Source organism: Ciconia boyciana, chromosome 8 (assembly GCF_034638445.1).
Source record: "Ciconia boyciana chromosome 8, ASM3463844v1, whole genome shotgun sequence".
Classification (NCBI taxonomy): Eukaryota; Metazoa; Chordata; class Aves; order Ciconiiformes; family Ciconiidae; genus Ciconia; species Ciconia boyciana.
The window spans coordinates 63,828,199-63,847,487 of record NC_132941.1 but is presented as its reverse complement, the minus strand read 5'-3'; the positions used below and the strand labels follow the sequence as shown (position 1 = coordinate 63,847,487).

General features: G+C 41.1%; 1 protein-coding gene across 3 annotated transcripts in view; it reads left to right on the top strand.

The window, feature by feature from the left end:
• The window catches only part of ADAM12 (ADAM metallopeptidase domain 12), a 189,187-nt gene that overhangs the window by 149,114 nt on the left and 20,784 nt on the right, over positions 1–19,289 (top strand). For all 3 annotated transcript variants that reach the window (XM_072870992.1, XM_072870990.1, XM_072870991.1), the window contains 3 exons: positions 6,919–7,096; positions 11,917–12,006; positions 13,438–13,633. In XM_072870992.1, coding sequence (XP_072727093.1) covers positions 6,919–7,096; positions 11,917–12,006; positions 13,438–13,633 — 464 coding nt within the window. The remainder of the gene's footprint in view (positions 1–6,918; positions 7,097–11,916; positions 12,007–13,437; positions 13,634–19,289) is intronic.

Below are 19,289 nucleotides of genomic sequence, written 5' to 3'. Positions count from 1 at the left end.
TTTAGCTAAATCCTTCCAACACTGCCGAAAAAGGTGTGCCCCATCAGTTCTGGGACTGGTGTCTTGTACAAAGCTCTATCGTGTGCTGCTTGCAAGGGCCTGCACATCTTCCAGCAGCCCAAAGGGTCCTCCAGTTTACCCCCTCCTCCCAGTTGTCCTGGGTGCTTGCCATTTGCAAAAGCTTTAGGTGGGAGAGAATCTGTAGATTCCTTTAGGGTCTCCCTTTATTGTGCTTGTGGGATCTACTTTAAAACTGCATTTGTGTCTTTCTCCCTCAAAATTATTCAGAAATGAAGATATTGTTTAAATAATAGATTAAAAAGCCCTTTCATATTATGGCACTTGTCTAATTTTAAACAATTGCTATTAAAACATGAGGCGTATGAAATAATGTGTGATGACAGAACTTGATACACGAAGGGATCTGTAGTATTTGAACACCTATTTCAATATCAAAGAAAACCGGATTTTATCTCCTGCTTAATACCTAATTCTGTGAGGTTCTTTATGCTTACTAATTCATTAACATACACGCTGTACAGAATAGCTGGAGTGTCAAAAATGTCATCTAATAGCAAATTCAGTTTTATTCTGGTAGGCTCATATCTCTTAGGAGACCATAAAAAGTTGTTTTCAAGAGATGGAGAGCAGTAATAACATCTAGAAGGTTAAAACCAAGGGGGATGCTTCTTAGTGATTATGTCAATTAGATCAGGAGTTAGAGGAGGCTGGAAAATTGTCATAGTTCCTTGAGATCAACACCTCACTGGGTCTAGAAACATTCGTGTGGCTTGAGCTTCTACCTTCTAGAGGTTTATTCTTGTGTTATTCTCTCTACTGCTGACATTTTTTTCCATGGAAAAATCACTTATACCTGAATTAACAAAAGCAACCCTATCTCTCTTTTTTAAGTAACACCCCCCCCCCCCCCTTTTTAGGTTCCTATGTAAGACTGGGGTATGCAACAGAAAACTACACATTTGTGCGTTAGTCATTCTGTAGAGTCTGAACACGAGGGAGCTCAAACTCACATCTTCTGCCTCCAGCAAAAGGATCTGAGTTGCTCTCCTCCTCTCCAGTTGTAAGTGAGCCACTGTGCAGCCAAAAATCAAGAATTTTGGAGACTAAGGAGAGGAAGCATTCATATTTTTGAATCTCAAAGGGTCCAGACAGACACAGAGAGACACTGCGATGTTCAGTTCAGACAAGGTGTTGTCCTGGAAAGTGTTGAAAATTCAGGTGCTTGACTGGTGAAATTTCTGACTCGGAGGGCTGGGACTCAGCACCCCTCTTGTCTTTGAGCACCTTCATGCTCCTAAAAAGCCCAGCTGATGCCTTAGCTATTTCCAGATATGGCCTCTCAGGCCTGATTTTTCAAGCATTCTGGGCAAAGCCCAGTCCCAGTTTTCTGCACCTTTGGAAATTAGCTAGTCAACAGTTGTTTCAATAAGTATGCTCCAGAAAATCAAAACGCCCTTTTAAAATTAATATAATCTCCAATTATGATATTACCTCAGGGAGGAAGGCCTGGTGGTACTTAATAGAGCTCTTTGGGGCTGTTGTGCATTTTAATTGAGTGAAGAGTTGTAAAACACTTCAGGGCCTTTTGGTAACAGGCTCTGTATAAACATTGCCATAATGCTGAATAATCAGGTTGTGATATGAATGGGAATAAATGAACCCTATAAATAGATATATAATTTATATATATGTATAATGTATGCGTGTATATATACCAACATTTTGGAAAGAACAAGGCAGTTACTTCATAAAAGTCCTACAGTTCTGGAATAAGAAAAAAAACTGAGATTGGATAGTGTCCTGGTTTCAGCTGGGATAGAGTTAATTTTCTTCACAGTAGCTGGTATAGAGCTGTGGTTTGGATTCAGGATGAGAATCATGTTGGTAACACCCTGATGGTTTGGCTGTTGCTGAGCAGTGCTGACACTGGTCAGGGACTTTTCCGCTCCCCCTGCTCTGCCGGGTGCACAAGCAGCTGGGAGGGGGCACAGCCAGGACAGCTGCCCCCCACTGCCCAAAGGGCTATGCCATACCGTATGGCGTCAGGCCCAGTATAGAAACTGGGGGAGCTGGCCAGGGGCAGCGATCGCTGCTCGGGGACGGGCTGGGCATCGGTCAGGGGGTGGTGAGCGGCTGCCTCACTTTTTTTCCTGGGTTTTGTTCCTCTCTCTCTCTCTCGTTGTTCTTCTTTTCATTACAATATTATTATTATTATTATTATCGTTGTTGTTGTTGTTTGTTGTTGTTATTGTTATTATATTTTATTTCCGTTATTAAACTGTTCTTATCTTGACCCACAAGTTTTCTTACTTTTGCTCTTCAGATTCTCTCCCCCATCCCACCGGGGGAGGGGGACAGGATGAGCGAGTGGCTGTGTGGTGCTTGGTTGCCGACTGGGGTTAAACCACGACAGATAACGATAATTATAATAATCAAAATGTTAGTCTTCAAGATATTGCGAACCTGCAGTTCTTCCTCCTGTGCAATGCATAGAGAATTGCTAGAAGCATTGATGGTGTTACCGCTTCAGGGATGCTTCTTGAGAAACAGCAAAATATGTTGTGTTTTATGGTGGAGGAACACGGAGGTAGATCCAAGGTACTAAATGTTTAGACGCCTAAAGATGTAGATAGACATGGTTTGGAGGAACCAAGGGAGTTTCACTTCAGATGGCTTCCCCAGGGTATTGCTGCAGTGCAGTGGTAGGGTTTGGAATGGAGCAAAGATCTCCTGCAGCCCAAGTCTGTGCCCCTCCAGGCATTTTCCAGATGGAGCAATGGGAAAGACAGCAGTGGCGAACATGGCACACCAGCCTCAGCGGTGGCATCCGTGCTAGGTCTGTAGCTGATCTGCCGTGTTACCCTGCGTGAATCAGTAGCCACTCTTTCTCCTGAATGCTTTGGCTGTCTGATCTCTTAAGACTATAATTTTCTGGGGCAGTGACTCTATTTCTGTGCTTGTACTCCCTTGTTATTCAGCCTGTTAGGAGGGGGATTGCCTCTGAAATGGAGATGATGGAGATGAACTCTTATAGCTCATGCAAAAAAAGCCGATGCTGGGCAACACGGTGCTAGTACAAAGAACTCTCTATTCTTAAAAGGGACTTGACACAGTGATGATGCCACTTCACTTAGTTAATGAAAGGGGCCATCTAATACAGGCTAAATGCAAAACTACATAAAGGAAACTGGCATTTGAATGGCTTGAGTGCTTGAAATATAAATGAATGGGACAAGACCAGACTCTGTTTCTAAAGGAATCAATTACCAGGCATCCTCTTACTACTGTGAAGCTCTCATTTGCAGGAGCAGTCAAAGCTATTTTTGCTGGGAACTAGGATATTCGATGCTTGAGATTAAGCGCATCTTTTAAGCACCAAGGAGACACTGAAGAATGCTGTGGATCCAAGAGGGGTAGAAAGACTCTGAAATTGTTTTCCTTGCTGTAAACTCACTGAAGAGACTGATGTAGTGCTGGGCATGATTTGAGTTCTGTAGAGATTGTACCCGCAGCCAGAATGGTTTGACAAAATGATCCATTGTGTATTAAATCTACAGATTCAAACAGCATAGAAAATGTGTGGGCTATTCAGCATCTTGGAATAGGAATTAGGTTGGACTAAAGTTTCCTTTCTCTTCCCAACTGCAGAAAAATAAGGATCTGTAAAAGAAAATGTCTTGAGTGAAGGATAATGGAATATACTGATTGCTAATGAATTTTTTACCTCTGGAAGGTTCTCCAAAGGCCTTTATGAGTTGATAGCTAAGGGTTTTTCTGATCAGATAAGTGTCTGAGCTACCACAGAAAGCACAAATTTCCCTGTTTAGCATGATACTGAAATCTTGGAGACAGGTCAAGGACTGACTTTACTGTGGAGACTCCATTACCTTTTCCCACCCAAAGGCAGTCCTTCCAGATGAGGTCGGAAGCCTCATGACAGGGTAGCGCGAGGAAGCTCGCTGCATTTGTTCAGAGGACAAGTTTCTTTCGCATGACCATTACTTTGTCATTTTTCACAAGCTCCAGATTCACTTAAACATTGTGCCTAATGCTACTGACATCTGATTTCTATAGCTTCCCTTCCCATCTGCCAGGGATTTCATGCTCCTGATGAAACAGCTTTAAAATTGCAAAGACAGCCAAAATGTAGCCTAAAATCGCAATGATCAAATGCTGTGGCTGTTACATGGGATTTTTTTTTTTTTTGTCAAAAAAATGAAGAATGGTTGTGTGTCAGAATATCATGGTATTAAAGATCAATTAAGTTTCCAGTGAAATACAAACTGGCATCAATTGATGTGGGATCTTCTCTTGCATGGTGTGGTTACCCTTCAGTTGCTCTCTGTTTCTACTTGTTGGGTTCATCTCTGGTTTTGTATTGCTTTATTTTGGGCTTACTTGGTAAATAAAAAGTATTTTCAGAAAATGTCATCAAATAACATGTGCTGCACTGATGTCAGCTGAGGAAATCAGCGTCAAGGGCAGGAAAAGCCAGAAGATGAATGGATCTCTTAGTTCAAAATAGGAAACAGCTTGAAGTTCCTTTGGGGGGAAACAGAAACCTCATTCATTAACAATGACATTATTTCACCTCTGGTACAGAGTAAGGATTCTGTTCTCCCGGTGATGGACAGACACATCTCACATTCATGCAAATGATCCTGAGCATTCATGGATACAAAGGAACAGCCCTAAAATATTGACAGTTTTGACTGGTGAGCTATTCTGATGATCTGTGTGTGGCTGAGACATATGGCACAGGGAAAAATGCATTATTTGTATTCCTGAATTGATTTCAGTCTATGTAAGGTATGTATGTCTCCCTGTCTCGTCTCAGTGGATATCAAAGTAAATCTGTGTCACTGAAGTGAAGGATCTTGCCTGGATGATGCAGTATTCATTTATTCATACTTTGATATGAGGATCATGTCTGATCAAGCACTCATATATTTTGTGCAGGATTTATCAGTCAGATGTATCTGGGTTTCTTGAGGTTTTTTTCTGGTGTTTGATAGTAGTGTACATCCATCTACTTGTTCCTAGTCATGTACACAAAATTTCGTGAGGTTTTTTTTCCCAATCAAACTAAGAGTAGGACAGGAGTTAGTGGTGCCTTGTTAAGAACATCTCCAATTGCTCAATATAAAATGGTCAGTAGGAGCTTTCCCAAGTGCCTTTTTTTTTTGTTCCATTACTCCGAGTACTTTCCCTGTTTTCCCATGGGGCCCAGAGCTGCAGCTAGCAGCCTGACTCCTACCTCATGCTATTCTGAAATTCCTTTATTTATCTTAGACTCTGTCATTTTGCCTAAACATTGATATTTTCCAGAAATAAGCTTTTAAAGTGGAGATGCCGATTAACTTTCTGAAGTCATATGTCAGTGAATCACAGAACTGTTTAGTTTAACTAGACAAGCCCTATAGTGATACACAAAAATTATTTTCCTCTTCAGAGTCATGTTAATGTTCTTTTCCAAGGAGCTGGCTGTTTGATTGCAAAAGAATCTGTAAAAGAGGTAATTTTAAATCAGCACAAAGTAAATTCTGTTCTGTAAGGTACCCATAACCTTTCTAGAAGAAAGGTTCTTCCTAATTAACCTCCTCATGTCAGCACAGGAAGCTCTATTGCATTTGTAATTGTCAAACATTTTTTAATAGAAATGATCCCTTTCTGATACCTATAGGCATCATCATTCACAAAGCAAGCTTTTCATTTCAGGATGTTAGAAACAACAGTAGATTAATCGAAGTCTGAAGTTCAGCAGTGCAGAACTTCCATCTGTTATCTTGCTTGTCTGTAAAGATTATGCCCTAGTAACATGTGAGTGATACAAAGCATTTAGTGAATAAAGTCCAGTCATTATTAGGTTGGATCCCTGTGCTGCCATAATGTGGAATTACTGCTGGACCAGGGAGCAGCAGTGACGAAGGTATCAAGCCTTAGGGGAGAAGCTGTTTTAGACTTGGTTGTGATCCAGATTCAACGTAACCATGTGCACATCTCGGTGCAGAGAGGGCACAGCAGACTTTAGGACGTGACTCTGATGGCCAAACCCAGGTGCCACTTTGCCTCGTATCTGCGAATCAAACTGCAAACGTTCATTAGTGAAAATGGAATTAAGTCCTCCAACAGAAAAACACAAATTATGTGGTGATATTTGTACCACGCTGGATCATTTTGATAACATTGTCCATGTGTTTTCCAAAAGAAGTCAAAGCCCCTACGTGCCTGCACAGCGGGGCTAAATCCTGCTCTGAGCAGTGTGAATTCAAAATATGGGTATTTTCAGTAGTGTCTTTACAGTCATCCTGATTTAAAAAAAGAACTGTATTTGCTTTAATCATGCAGTTACCAAGCTTGACTTTGATGAATTGCAGAAGCAGGTTTTTATCAGGTAACTCGGTGTTTTTCTCTATTTTTTTTCCCTGAAAAGAGCAGGAAGTTTGCCATACTGCAGAGCAAGATGAATGAATTTGCCATTTGAAGCTGAATTTTCCAAGAAGGATTAGGATGTTTTGCAGTCCTGTAAATGCGGGAATCCTCCTTGCAAGCCCAGTATTTCTTTAGGCTCATGATCAAAGTTTCCACTATAACTTTATATGCAAAAGAGGGAGAAGGAATTCCAAATGTGAACACTTCCAGTCCTTAACAACAGCTACAAATTTCAGTGAAAATTACAGAAATTCCCTTACTCATAGTCAGACATTATTAAATGTTTTTGGCACAATTTCACAGCGAATTGCTATTTCTCAATTCTATGTTCAAGGGTTAAAAAAAATGAACACAATCTTATCTTAGTGCATAGATATGCTAAAAGGTCACCAGCATGACAGGAGAGAGATGTTTTCATCTGATAATGCTACCTCTTTTTTTTGTCTCCGTGTATTTTTCTTCTAGCTATCCATTTCCCATGGTATTCAGTAGCTGCAGTAGAAAGGACCTGGAAAACAGCCTGGAAAAAGGAGTGGGAATGTGTCTGTTTAACTTGCCTGAAGTCAAGGAGTCCTTTGGTGGACAGAAGTGTGGGAATGGCTACGTGGAAGACGGAGAGGAGTGCGACTGCGGGGAGCCTGATGTAAGACACCACCTGAGAATTACTGCTCACCTCCTGTCTGCAGGTTTTTAACAGCAAAGATGAATCAGAATTGTTTTGGCGTGTTTAACGCTACTTGGTGTAAAACAAAACTCTCCCTTCACTGCTTCTATCTTATCAGCTTAAACCTCAGAGCCCTCAGAAATGCGGGAAGTTTCTGCTTGACTTGCATTTGAGTTGCTAAAGTTCGGGCAGGGCTTTAGCTAAGAATGTGCTCAATTCACCATCAGAGAGCAAACTCTCTCATGACTTGTCCAACAGACTAACCATGACTAACTGTCATGTTCCTAACAACAGAAATTCCTTTAAGTACTAGCTAATAAGCTAAACTCAAAATAAATTTGTTAACATTGCTCAAATTTCTCAAGATACCATGCGTTAATTGAAGGTTTGTTTCCCTATATGAGAAGCCACTCATATATTTATCTTAATATAAATATAAATAGTTATATAAACGATAGTATTGCCTAGGTATTTTTTCGTTGCAGCCAGCTTCAGTTTTTAGGTACAAGACCTTTCCCTCCTTCACTGTGAGATTTTTCTTTGCCGCTAGCCAATTACCTTACTAACAGAAATAGCCTTGGCTGCCTTGCAAAAAGATTGCTACTACTTCAAAGATCATTCCATGTGGTTTAGTGAATGTGTCAGAGGACTGCTCAGATCAAGAGGCGATAGGCAAAACCTGGGGGTCAAAAAGATCCGAGCCGACATCCTTATCCCTTTGGCTTCCCATGCTCATTGGCCGTATTGGACTTCTCTCAGATTATCTGAATTAAATACATCAGTAGATGAGGGATTCGTTTCCTGTGATAAATATGGTTCTGCAGACAAAATAGATCGGGGCAGTTAAAACAGCGAGATATTCCCGTTTCCTGTCTATACGGTGTATTGGATTTACACTAGCCATAAGGATTTCCTGACAGTTCACTCATTCTTCAGGGTAACAAGGTTGGAGTAAGCAGGCTATCTTCTTGTTTAAAGTCAATAGAGTGCAAGCAGCTTGCAAACGTCTTTCTAACCCGGTTATCTTTCTCATTTTCACTTTTGAATGTTAGCAATATGTTTTCAAGTCAAAGCCACTTAACGTCAGCAAGCACTGACTTGATTTGCCTCTTCTTTTTATGTTTTTCCTTTTTAATGATATTGGAAAACTGCAGCTTGGGCCCAATTAAATTAATTTGGAATTTACTGCTATAATCTGAGTGGTACCAGAAAACCCGTTAGATGAGTTAATAATTCTCTGCCCAGTCATTTATATCAGCTGAGTTTTGTCGATAGTGTTGCAATATTTTATGGCATGGAAAGCTGTACAATAACATATGCTAGTTGTATTTTATCAGTGGTCAGAATTAAATATCATTCTGAATATGTAGATGTAGGGGGTTGGTAGGGATATTTCTCCTTTACTCTGAGTAAAATATTAGCCCTGTGTTGAGGTCTACTGATATCCCTTAGCAGTAGGACAGCAATGGAGTCATAAGGATGGAGAGTCGTGACTGTAGCACACCTCCCACGCTGCAGACAACTCTGGAAACACTAATGCAGGAGGGACTGTTTGACCACCTCCTCCACACTACGGTCTCGTGTGCATCAGGTGCTGGTCATTTTCTTGAGTATAATGGACGCTGGCATGCCCACCACCAGCCCAAGAGTGTGAGACCCGACCAAGGATGATATTATCAATTAAGCTCCAACTTAATTTTGGATTATATTACCAAATATGTCTGACATACTACAGTGTCTCTGGAAGGAGGGTTAATGCAGATTACACATGGACAGATAGCAGAAGGAAAAAAAAAAAAAAAATAATAAAAAATCCTTGGTCCCTGAGAACTGAAAGGTGACAAACGTGGCTAATTTTATAACAGGCTGCAAGGGGGATCAGAAGACTACGAACTGGTAAATCAGAAGTCAGGCAAATTACTTTCAAAATGTAATTAAGAGCTAGTGCCTGAACAGCTGTGACATGTCAGGGAAGAATCAACACAGCTTTTGTGCCAGGAAATCTTGTCTTACAAACCTATCACAGTACTCTGAAGGACTTAACAAGTGGATGGAAAGGGACAATGCTGTTATTGCAGCCTGTTAGGAGTTCAGAGAGGCTTTAGACCAAAGCCTTTCACCAAAGCCTCTTTAGGAGACTAAGCAGCTGTAGGATGAGAGAATATTGCATGGACAAAAATTGGGTTAAAAGATAGGAAATACAACCAGGTATAAATAATCCATTTCATGCAGTGGAAGGAGATCTGCTGCGATGTATCCATGATGTGTCCTGGGGACTACACAATTCAGCATATTCATAAAGAGCCTGGGAAGAGGGATAGTCTTGAATTTGCTGATGATATTAGTTAGGATGGTAGAGATGAAAGCTGGCTGTGAAGAACTGCAGGGGAACCTCCTGAGACAGCTGGACTGGGCATTAAGATGACAAATGGGATTCAGTGCGGAGTGATGCACGTTCCAAACATCACATAGAAGATGATGGACTCTGAGCTGACTCTGACCATAGAGGAACAAGACTTCATATTGCAATAAATAGTCTCATGAAAACGTCAGCTCAGTGCTCAAGAGTGGTCTAAAAGGTAAATAGGCTGTTAGAAATTACTAGGGAAGAAATAGGAAAACAAAACAAAGCACCCGTAGGCCTCTATAAATCTGCAGCGTGCTGCATCTGAAACTGCATGTGCCGTTTTTTCCTACCCCTCCCTGATCTCAGGAAGGATAAATCAGAATGAAAAAGGTTGAAAGGAAAGCAATAAGGTGGATCGAAGTTTTGGAGGGGCTCTGGCTGGGAAAATAGAAAATGAAGGAAAATGCGACAGAAGCTGATAAAATCGTGAGTGAAATGGAAAGAGTGAGTAGGGAGCAACTGCCCCCAACAAGAGCTGTGCATATAAATTTAGAAAGTGGCAGGTTTCAAACAAGCAGAAGGAGCTGCTCCCCAGACTGTGTCGATTACATGCGAGTGCCTTTCCACTGAATGTTAGATGTGCTAAAAATGTCCATGGAGCCAAGGGAAAGCCAGGAAACTAGGAAGGTACCATGTATGTGTGTTCACATTCTTGTCCTTAAGCATTTTCTGCTGGCTGCTGTCAGGGGGACGCAAGGCTAGACAGGGTTATAGGCTGACCCAGCGTGGTCTATCTTGTGTTCTTAGAAAAGCGGGGTTGAAAACAAGATGTTCTGTCTACAGTGTCTGACATGATGTAGGTGATGCTAGAATTGCTGTTGCGTTAGTCTGTCTGAGATGCTCTGATGAGCCCAGGAGCCCTCCACCAGGAAACCCAACTCCCATCATTGCTGTTGTTACTGAGAATAACTAATAATAATAAACTACAACACAGCAGTAGTGTCCTCCAGCCTCCGAAAGCCTTTTCTGTTTGCTTGCCTGGTTATGTTAAAACCATTCCTGACAATTTAATAGCCCAGGCACAAAAACTATTTACCAAGCTCATTCCCTAGAATGAGTAATAAGTGAGTGAGCAATTGGAAATTTCAAAGGCTGCAGTAACATCATTCAAAGAGCTGTGTCTTTATCCCAGGCTGTCTGTGGAATGCTGATTGCTTTCCATGGCTGGCTGGTGTAGGACCAGATGATGGGGTATAGGAGCTGACTGTTTCAGAAGTACCTTAATTGGACTGACATTGCTTTCCTCCACTCCGCGTGTCTCAGATTGCTATTGAGGTGAATTTATAAAATGTGCTTCTGCGCAGAGGAACGTTACTTCTTAAATACAGCAGCTGCACAGAAATATTTGCGTAGCCTGCTGCCTTCCAGCATGATCAAAAATAGGTGCAGGAAGTTGTTCCACTGCTTCAGAGCAGCACAGTTAGCTTTGTATATTCAGGCAGATATTATCTAAGAAAACAGTGAAATGCTGAGAATCATTTTGCTCTTTATTTGTGAGTGCAGTGGTAGCCCTGTCTTCCAGTTGGAAAGCTTTACAAAAGCAATAAAGTAACAAGAGGCTGTGAACATCATTCTAACCCACTTATTTTTCCTGTGTTCCCTATATTAGTGATCCCTTGTTAAGTCAAACTGACTTAACACAGCTGAAGAGCAATTTTATCTGCTGCTATTTTTGTTAGAGAGATGAGATTCCAGCACAGCTGATGAAACTTGCAGCTTGTGAGCATAGTCTTGGAAAAACAAACCCATTATTTTCTGAAACTTCTTACTAGCTCATTCTACAGAGAATAAAGTTTGCAAAAGCCCACACATGCCACCATCTAATCCGTAAGTGTGAAATTGGGATGTATCAGTTAGTGATAGTGCAATTCATACTTTTCTCAATGCTCTATTACTGGTATACCCTGATAAGAGGTTACATGGAATAGTGTCATCATCTTTCTTTGTGGCAGCCACCAGTCTCCATGCAATACAGAAGTGTGGTGAGCAACTATCACAAAATACAGAGCTGTAGTGGTGATGCTCGGTAACTGTAACACGGGTCCTGGATCCTCGCAGGAGGCAATGGAACCATTCCACTGATTTTTGTGGAAATAAAGCACTGTAGTACTGTATCAGGATTGGTATCGGCACACTTGAGTTGTTTGTGATATTTGGGATTGGATCCATAGCTAGAATAAAGCAGCCCTCTGCAATGGCTTCTCTGGTTTTACTACAATTATTGAGCTTGTTGAATCTAAGGACAAACAAGGCTGTTTGGATCAAGTTGTAGAATTTCATGCATAATTCATTATTTCATGCTTAGCTTTTCTTGGCAGAGCTATAGGCAGCCTCTTGATTTACAGCTCATTGTGACTGAAAGTTGTCTGCTCTAAATTTATCCTCCATCTAGGAATGTACAAACCGGTGCTGTAATGCAACTACCTGTACTTTGAAACCGGGAGCAGTGTGTGCACATGGACTTTGCTGCGAAGACTGCAAGGTGAACCAACGGAAACGTTTCTTATCTGTGTGGGGTGGGACGAATTCCATAATCTTCTCAACTGCAGAGCAGTGAACAAGGATGCAGAACAAGCAAATTGGTATCATTAAGCATTAAGATACTTGCATTTCATGTAAGCAATTCAAAAAAATTCTCAAACTGTAACAGTTATTGAAGGAGCAGATCAACAGACTTTTTTAATGGTGTCTGTGCTATTTGTAGCCACTTCATTTGCTCATGCAAAACCTCTTCTTTTTTCATGAACTTTTATATGCTTTGATTTTTTTTCACGCTTATATGGCTGTTGTGCTCTGGCAAGCAGTCATTAAATGCTGGACCCTCTTTTTATGGGAAGACTCTTAAAATATTAATTATGTCAACAGCATATATATTTTTAATGGCAGATCATCAGCTCTTGTGGACTCCTAACATACTATAAAAAGCCAACTTGCCACAGGCATTAACCTTCTTGAATTCTCAGACCATCCCTTGCATATGGGCTAATAAAGCATTCAGCAAGTTTCCATTGTGTCTGTGGCAACCATCTGCCTAAAAGCTCAGGAGCAGCAAGCTATCAAAACAGCTCGCAAATGCTTTTTAGCAAAATCAATCTTCATGTCTTTTTGCTTTTTACCAAAGGCACTGTGGTGATGCCATTAAAATTCAGTGCTGCTCCCGGAGCACACCCATCTTTTGTGGTTGTTGTTGATAAGCGACTGTTCAGATTGGCACATTCCACCATTGCCTACTAGTTGCCTTCAGCTCTGAAAAAAATGTGGTTATCCAGGGAAATTAGGACAGGACAGGACCAGTTACATGACTAGTTGTATAATTAAGTTGAAGAAGATGTTGATGCCCATGACAGAGCGACGTTTCCATGAGGAAATGCACCTCCAAGCTGCCAGGCAGCTGAATCCAGAGTCAGGTGGGCTGGTGGCTTGGTGAGCCATAACCTGACACATAACGTAATGTTAGGTGATCAGCTGGCTGCCCTGGCCACTGCTGTGTTCTGATAGCCATATGGATGAAAAGGTTTCTGATCTGACTTTTGGTCAGTGCTACAGAGCATCCTTTGCAGTACAGCCCAAACTGTTTCTGTGCCTGTGTGTTCAGGCGTGGTTGCAGGAGGCATGCTGAAAACTTTGGTTGGTATTTGAAAACAAAAAAAAAGGCTGGATTTACCTTCTGACCTGAGCCACGTGAGCCATGTTTGCAGCTGCAGCTTCAGTTTGGCCCTCCCTCCTGCCAAACCCTTCGTAACCTGTGTCAAATAAATGTATTTAAAGAGCTGTGTAATCCTTATACTGTCCTCTGCGGTCAGTTGGTGTAGAGCCAGTGGAAAAAGCTGCTCATGCGCTGCATGGGTTATACCACTGCATAACTCTTATTGATTGGAATTACAGCAGTTAAGGGGTTTTGTTTGTTTTGCAGTTAAAACCAGCGGGGATTTCTTGCAGAGAGTCAAGTAATTCCTGTGATCTGCCAGAGTTTTGCACAGGAGCCAGCCCTCACTGCCCAGCTAACGTGTACCTGCACGACGGGCACGCGTGCCACAGGGTGGACGGCTATTGCTACAACGGCATATGCCAGACCCACGAGCAGCAGTGTATCACCCTCTGGGGCCAAGGTGAGTTTGAGAACCAGGAGATCTGTTTATGAGATAGACTTGGGAAAAAAAACAAAACGTGTGATTGTAGATGGAATTGGAGGAATTTTATACAGTACCAATCTGTATCTATTCTTTTCTGAAATGGAGAACTGAATAATGAGGGAATCATTTTGTGATTCATTTTATCCTTGATTTGCAGTCGTGTTCATTTCTTGCAGCAGGAGGTAGAGAGCAACAGTGACTAGGTTCATTCTGCAACACTGCTGCAAATGGCTATGGGAACTTAGACAAATCATGTAATACTGACTTTGGTACGGCCTTATGTCATCCTACAAAGCGCTGAATGCTCTTGACAGGTTGAAATCGCATTCCTTTTCAGACTGGTGTGTAAGCTTCCTTCTGTGCTCTAAACTGCTCATCTGCAAAACATGTATGTCTGTCCACATCCCAAAACAGAGGTCAATATTTGACATTAACGTAAGATTCTTCTATCATTGTGTGTATTTTATTAATTGGTGTTACCCTGTAAACCTGCCTCCTGACAGTGCTCTTAGCAGAGTATGCACTGAAGCAGGAGGAGATTTTATTCTCCCATGGGAATTTACTTACTTCTTGCAAAAAATCTAATAGCATGAGTTCTTGCATTATCCTAAACAGATGATGTCCCAGGAAAGCTGTTTGGCTTTCTGTTATGTCCTGTGGCCCTTCCACTGAAATACAAGTATTAACTCAGCATTTTGCTATTGCCTCCAGCATCGCTGGGAACCAGTCATATCTCCTTCAGCATCTCACTTGCTCCCTCTCTCACATGGGAAAAACACTTTAAACTCTCCTGAAGAGAAGCATTATTTAGAGCTAGATGTAATTATTTCTTTTAAACTAACATTTTCCACTCCCTTAGCCTCTTTCAATTCAGTATCTCTCTGCCTTTAACTCTGTTTCAAAACTTATGTATCAATATAATGACACACAGATGTTTCCCTTGGTCAAAACCCTCATCAGAAGTCTATTGAAGAATTTATCTGTTATCTTTGCAGGGACTTGGACCATTCAAAATTTTTGTTTTAAAGAGGTCTGAAGAAATAATGCCACTGATGCAGATAGGTTAGCTTGGCCATGTGGGTATAAGAGCATGTTAGAGGAGTTCCAGTTCAAAATTAAATTCCCCGCGTGGAACAAACCGTGCATCTGATATACTCCTCCGAATCCCACTCGTGTCGTAGAGTTAATATGAGCTCATATAGACATGTACAATTATAGCCTCCAGTCTTAGTCATACTGGGATTTTTAATCCCCTGGATACCGAGACATTTTCTCTTGTACAAAGCAAAATCTCCTTATGAACCAGTTTCCCGTGACATGGAAAGTTACTCAGTAGGACTGTTAATAATTTCAGTCGCTGAGAAAAATTCAGCTAAAGGTCAGGGAGCTGAATTGCTGCAGCTCCCTTGCCAGGTCTGTTTCCTAATGCAGCATGTCCTCCCAACCCCCTGGGCTCCCCTAATTCTGTCTTGTCTTCCTTCTTGGAGGAATATTCAATATGGGCACTGCTGTGCATGGAGTCTCCAGTGGTCAAGGCCATGGGGGTCTGCTTATGAGAAAGATGACTTTGTTAAGAACAAAGCTCAAACAGACTTTAACTGGAATACCCTTCTTTGTCTTGGGAATATGCAAGGATAAAGATTTTGAAAGGGAGGATGGGACATTACCAAACCTGAACTGAAAGGCTTGATTCTGATCACATTATCGGAAGTATAAATTAGAAATAATGCCAGTAAAGTAAACCTTCAAGCAATTTAGCAGATAGGGTTCAAGCGAAAACCAAGGCCTATATTCTGGATTTAAAGCCTAGGGATGTGAATATCCACCACTTGATCACATCTGGTTGGAGTATGAGCTGGCAGATGTGGGGTGGGAAGGGAAGAGGGCTAGGTGGGCTACACAGTTGGAAAAATATCATGGGACAGATTAAAAAACTTTCCTTCCAGCCTTGCTTGCAGCAGAAAAAGAGACTTGACATTCTAAGATATTGTCTCTGGACATTGTATAAAAAAGATACATTTGAACCTTTTACCAGACTGTTGCAATTGATTAAAATTGTTTTTAACAACTCTGTGTGTTGGAGTGGAGTGAAGGAGTAGTTGCGTGGTTTTTTAAAAAATATTCTATACCATAAAGAGAAAACAGATCATAGTTCATTTACATTAATTCCTTTTTTCTTCTTCCCCGTAGGAGAAAGCCATGCAGAACAAAACACAATAACTTTTCTTAAAATAATATTTACTATATTGAATTCCTTATCGATGTCTGCTTTTGTATATCTTTATTCATCAGATTACAGATGTCCAGTAGCCCAATGATAAACATCAATCTTAATATTTTTAGATCTAGCTAAAGAGAAATGATGAGCACTGCCAGAGCTCGTTTACATTAGGCTGAGCAATAGGAACCTATTTCCAGAAAGAAGTACTTGCATTTCCTTGGGGTTTTTTGTTACTTTCAAGAGATAAATTCAAATCAAAGAGGGGAAGATTTTTTGCTATTTCCTATCTGCAATAGCTTGGAAAGCTTGGTGTGAAAGAGGGGAGGAGCACCTGGGGACAGTCTCTGAAAATACCCATAAATTCCTCTTAAAGACCAAGTTCAATCCCAGAACACACAAATTTCTCTACTCTCTCCTTCACCTTAATTCATGTCATTTTTCTCTAAGGAGCAGCAGGCATGAATCGCTTGTGACATTTTTTTCTCCATATTCAAAAATATCAAATTGCACTGATCTGACCTATTGATAGTAGCGTGACTGAAAGACACGTCGATGGTAATGCATCTGTGTAATGTCTGGTACTCCATTGGCATTTGCCGGGAGCAACTGGATACACAGATAAAGCTATTTAAGAGAGAGAAATTATTGATTACCAAGAAATAGACAATTCTCAGCTTTAGACTCATGGCTTTTTCTACATTGACAATAAAATTATTCTTTAGGGAAGGAAAAGAGATGTTTGTCCGTGTGTTTTCCTACTTCTCCCCAAGAGGGAAAAAAGAAATGATTTGGGGGAGCCAGTGGCAAGCATTGACTTAATAATTAGAACATACTTAAATTTGTTGCATAGACATGGCTGTTTGTTTAGGCAGGAACAATCTTAATTTTAATGCCAATATTTGTTACAAAGGCCTGTCACTGGTGTAAGAGCTTTGCAGTTTTTTCCAGGTACAACCCTATAGGCAAAATAGATGGGCTTCCCAGCTAAGTTAGCTGACCAAACCATTGCTAACTGGTTTTTTGCAAAAATACTAATTTATCCAAGCATTGTAAAGATTTGAATTCATTAAAATCAAACTATTTTGATCATCACAGATTTATGGCCAGGCCTTTTCTTATGGAGATGTGAAAGGCGTTAAGCCATATTCTCCGAGGTAGTGGGAGCTAGCATACTCCTTAAATGCAGAAAATAACAGCTCAACCCCATCTCGCTCTTGCACAGACTTAACAACAGGGATCACCAAGATGAAGAGGGAGGCCAAGGGGAGCTTGTGGAAAGTTTGCTTTGTATCATCAGTGCCATAAAACAAATGAGATATAAAATCCAGGTGCAAATCACATGACAGAGAACTGTATTTTTATGCTTATATTTATTTATACACTTGTTTGTGGTGCTAGTTGGCATAGCCTGAGCAACAGAACTCCAGTCTGTTACTCGGAGGTTGGTTTTTTTTTCCCCTCCACGTCCATAATCACTGTATAATTTTTTTTAAACAAGTCTTGAGACAATGATGTTGGGAACTGAATTGAAATATCTTTCTTTTCTGCTGTCAGCCTGATAACGGGTGTTTTTCTCTTCTTGGAATCAGCACCATGGTCAGAAATTTCTCTCCTCTTTTGGGCGATCGTGACGGTATTTTCTCATTGCAGCAGGTCTTGCACTGATCTGAAATGACACAGCATTTCTATATCACTTCCAAAAATGTAGAACATCTCTTTTTTTGCAACCATATAGGGAAGAAGTGGGCTTATCAATATACACATTGGGAGAAAAAAAAAGTCTCCAGACTGACAACTGCAGTGGTGAGCTTTGACCTTCTGCAGTTTCAGACGGCTGATTTAATCCCTTGAATAAGGCTTGACATGGAAAGGCTGACAGGACCTTAATTACAGGGTCACAATACTATAATTATCAATAGCAAAGTGAAATAAACTCTGCTCGTCCAGCCTAAAACACTTAATAACCACTGGAATTCTTTCACAAGTCATTTTGCCTTTGCCTGTAGAGGTAGCAAAATAGAGAAAGACAGGACTTTCTGCTTCAGTTTATATAGTGCAATCATGATAAATGGGTTTCCTCCAGAAACACAACATTACAATTCTCTTCCTTAAGCATCCTCTGAAAACCTCCTTTTAACTTGGGAGCTCCATCTGTTCAGCTTCTTACACTCTGATATGTTTTCATCTATAAAAAAGTCCAAATATTGTGAGAAGCCAGTCGAGAGAGGGAACAGCCATCCGAATCCCAAGCAACAACGTGTTTTGGTTTGATACCAAAGACAGAAATTGAAGCTAGATTTTGGTTTCCAAGCTGCAGCTGATCATTGGGTACCAGGTGTTTTCATACACAGACTGCTCCGAGCCTGGCAGGGGAGCATTTTTTTGTACTCCAAGAGATCTGTTTTCTTGTCAAGAATTATTGGTTGGAGTTAAAGCTCACTGTCTGAGCCCTGCAAGGATGCTGCAGATGTGTTCTTCTTCCTGCAAGCTGCTTTCCATCATGTGTAGCACGCTTGACTTCTACATTCAAAAAAACCAACCAAACAAAACAAGTTTCACCAGGTGAAAGAGGAAGATAACTACCTTAAACTCTCTTAGGATTTCAGTGAGCCCTTTCTCCCTTTAACACCAATTTTTTAATAAGTCTTTGTGAGGTCACTTACAGCTAAAACACAGGACATGAGCATTCATTTTGCTTTTGGCAGCTTTTGGAGGCACACACCACTCCGGGGAAGGTGCGGCTGTGCTCTGGGCTGCTGCTGACACATCTCCGAGGAAGCCTCCAGTCATTGCGATGATGCACCATTGCCTGAACTAGTTGGGGCACAAGGCTCCCGGCCAAGAAAAAAACGAGACCCATAGCAGTTGCGTATGATCATGGTAGATGGGGGGGGGGGGCTTATTCCTTTGGCGAGGTAGGTCTGAGCAAGTTGGTCTTTGCAGATGTGGGAGAAAAAGCAGTTTTACTTGGTGTCTTGCTTACAGCATCTTTTTTTCCTTCCCGCCCCTTCCCTTCTAAAGCTGGCATAGTATATGCACATGTTAATGTTTGTATCAAGCTGAATAGTTAATGTGCCTGCCCTGGGAAGACGAGCAGGAATCTGCATGCTGAAAATGGAAATTTTACTTTTGCTTTTTGCACAGTGCCTTGTCTGGATGCTTTTGTTGATTTTTTGATTATTGCTTGTGGTTTAATGAAAAGAAGTGAAAGAATCCTGTGTGAGTCCCTTTTAATAGTTCCAGATTTGAGAAATATTCTGAACTCAGCAAGCTTGATCATAATCTTCCAAAGAATTTCAAGCTCTTGTCCTGCTCTCCAGGGAGCCAGCAGCTCATATTATGTTCTTTCTGTGCCTTTCTTTCTGAGTTTTCTAGCTTCAGTATGTAAAAATGTTAGAAGGAAAAGAGGGT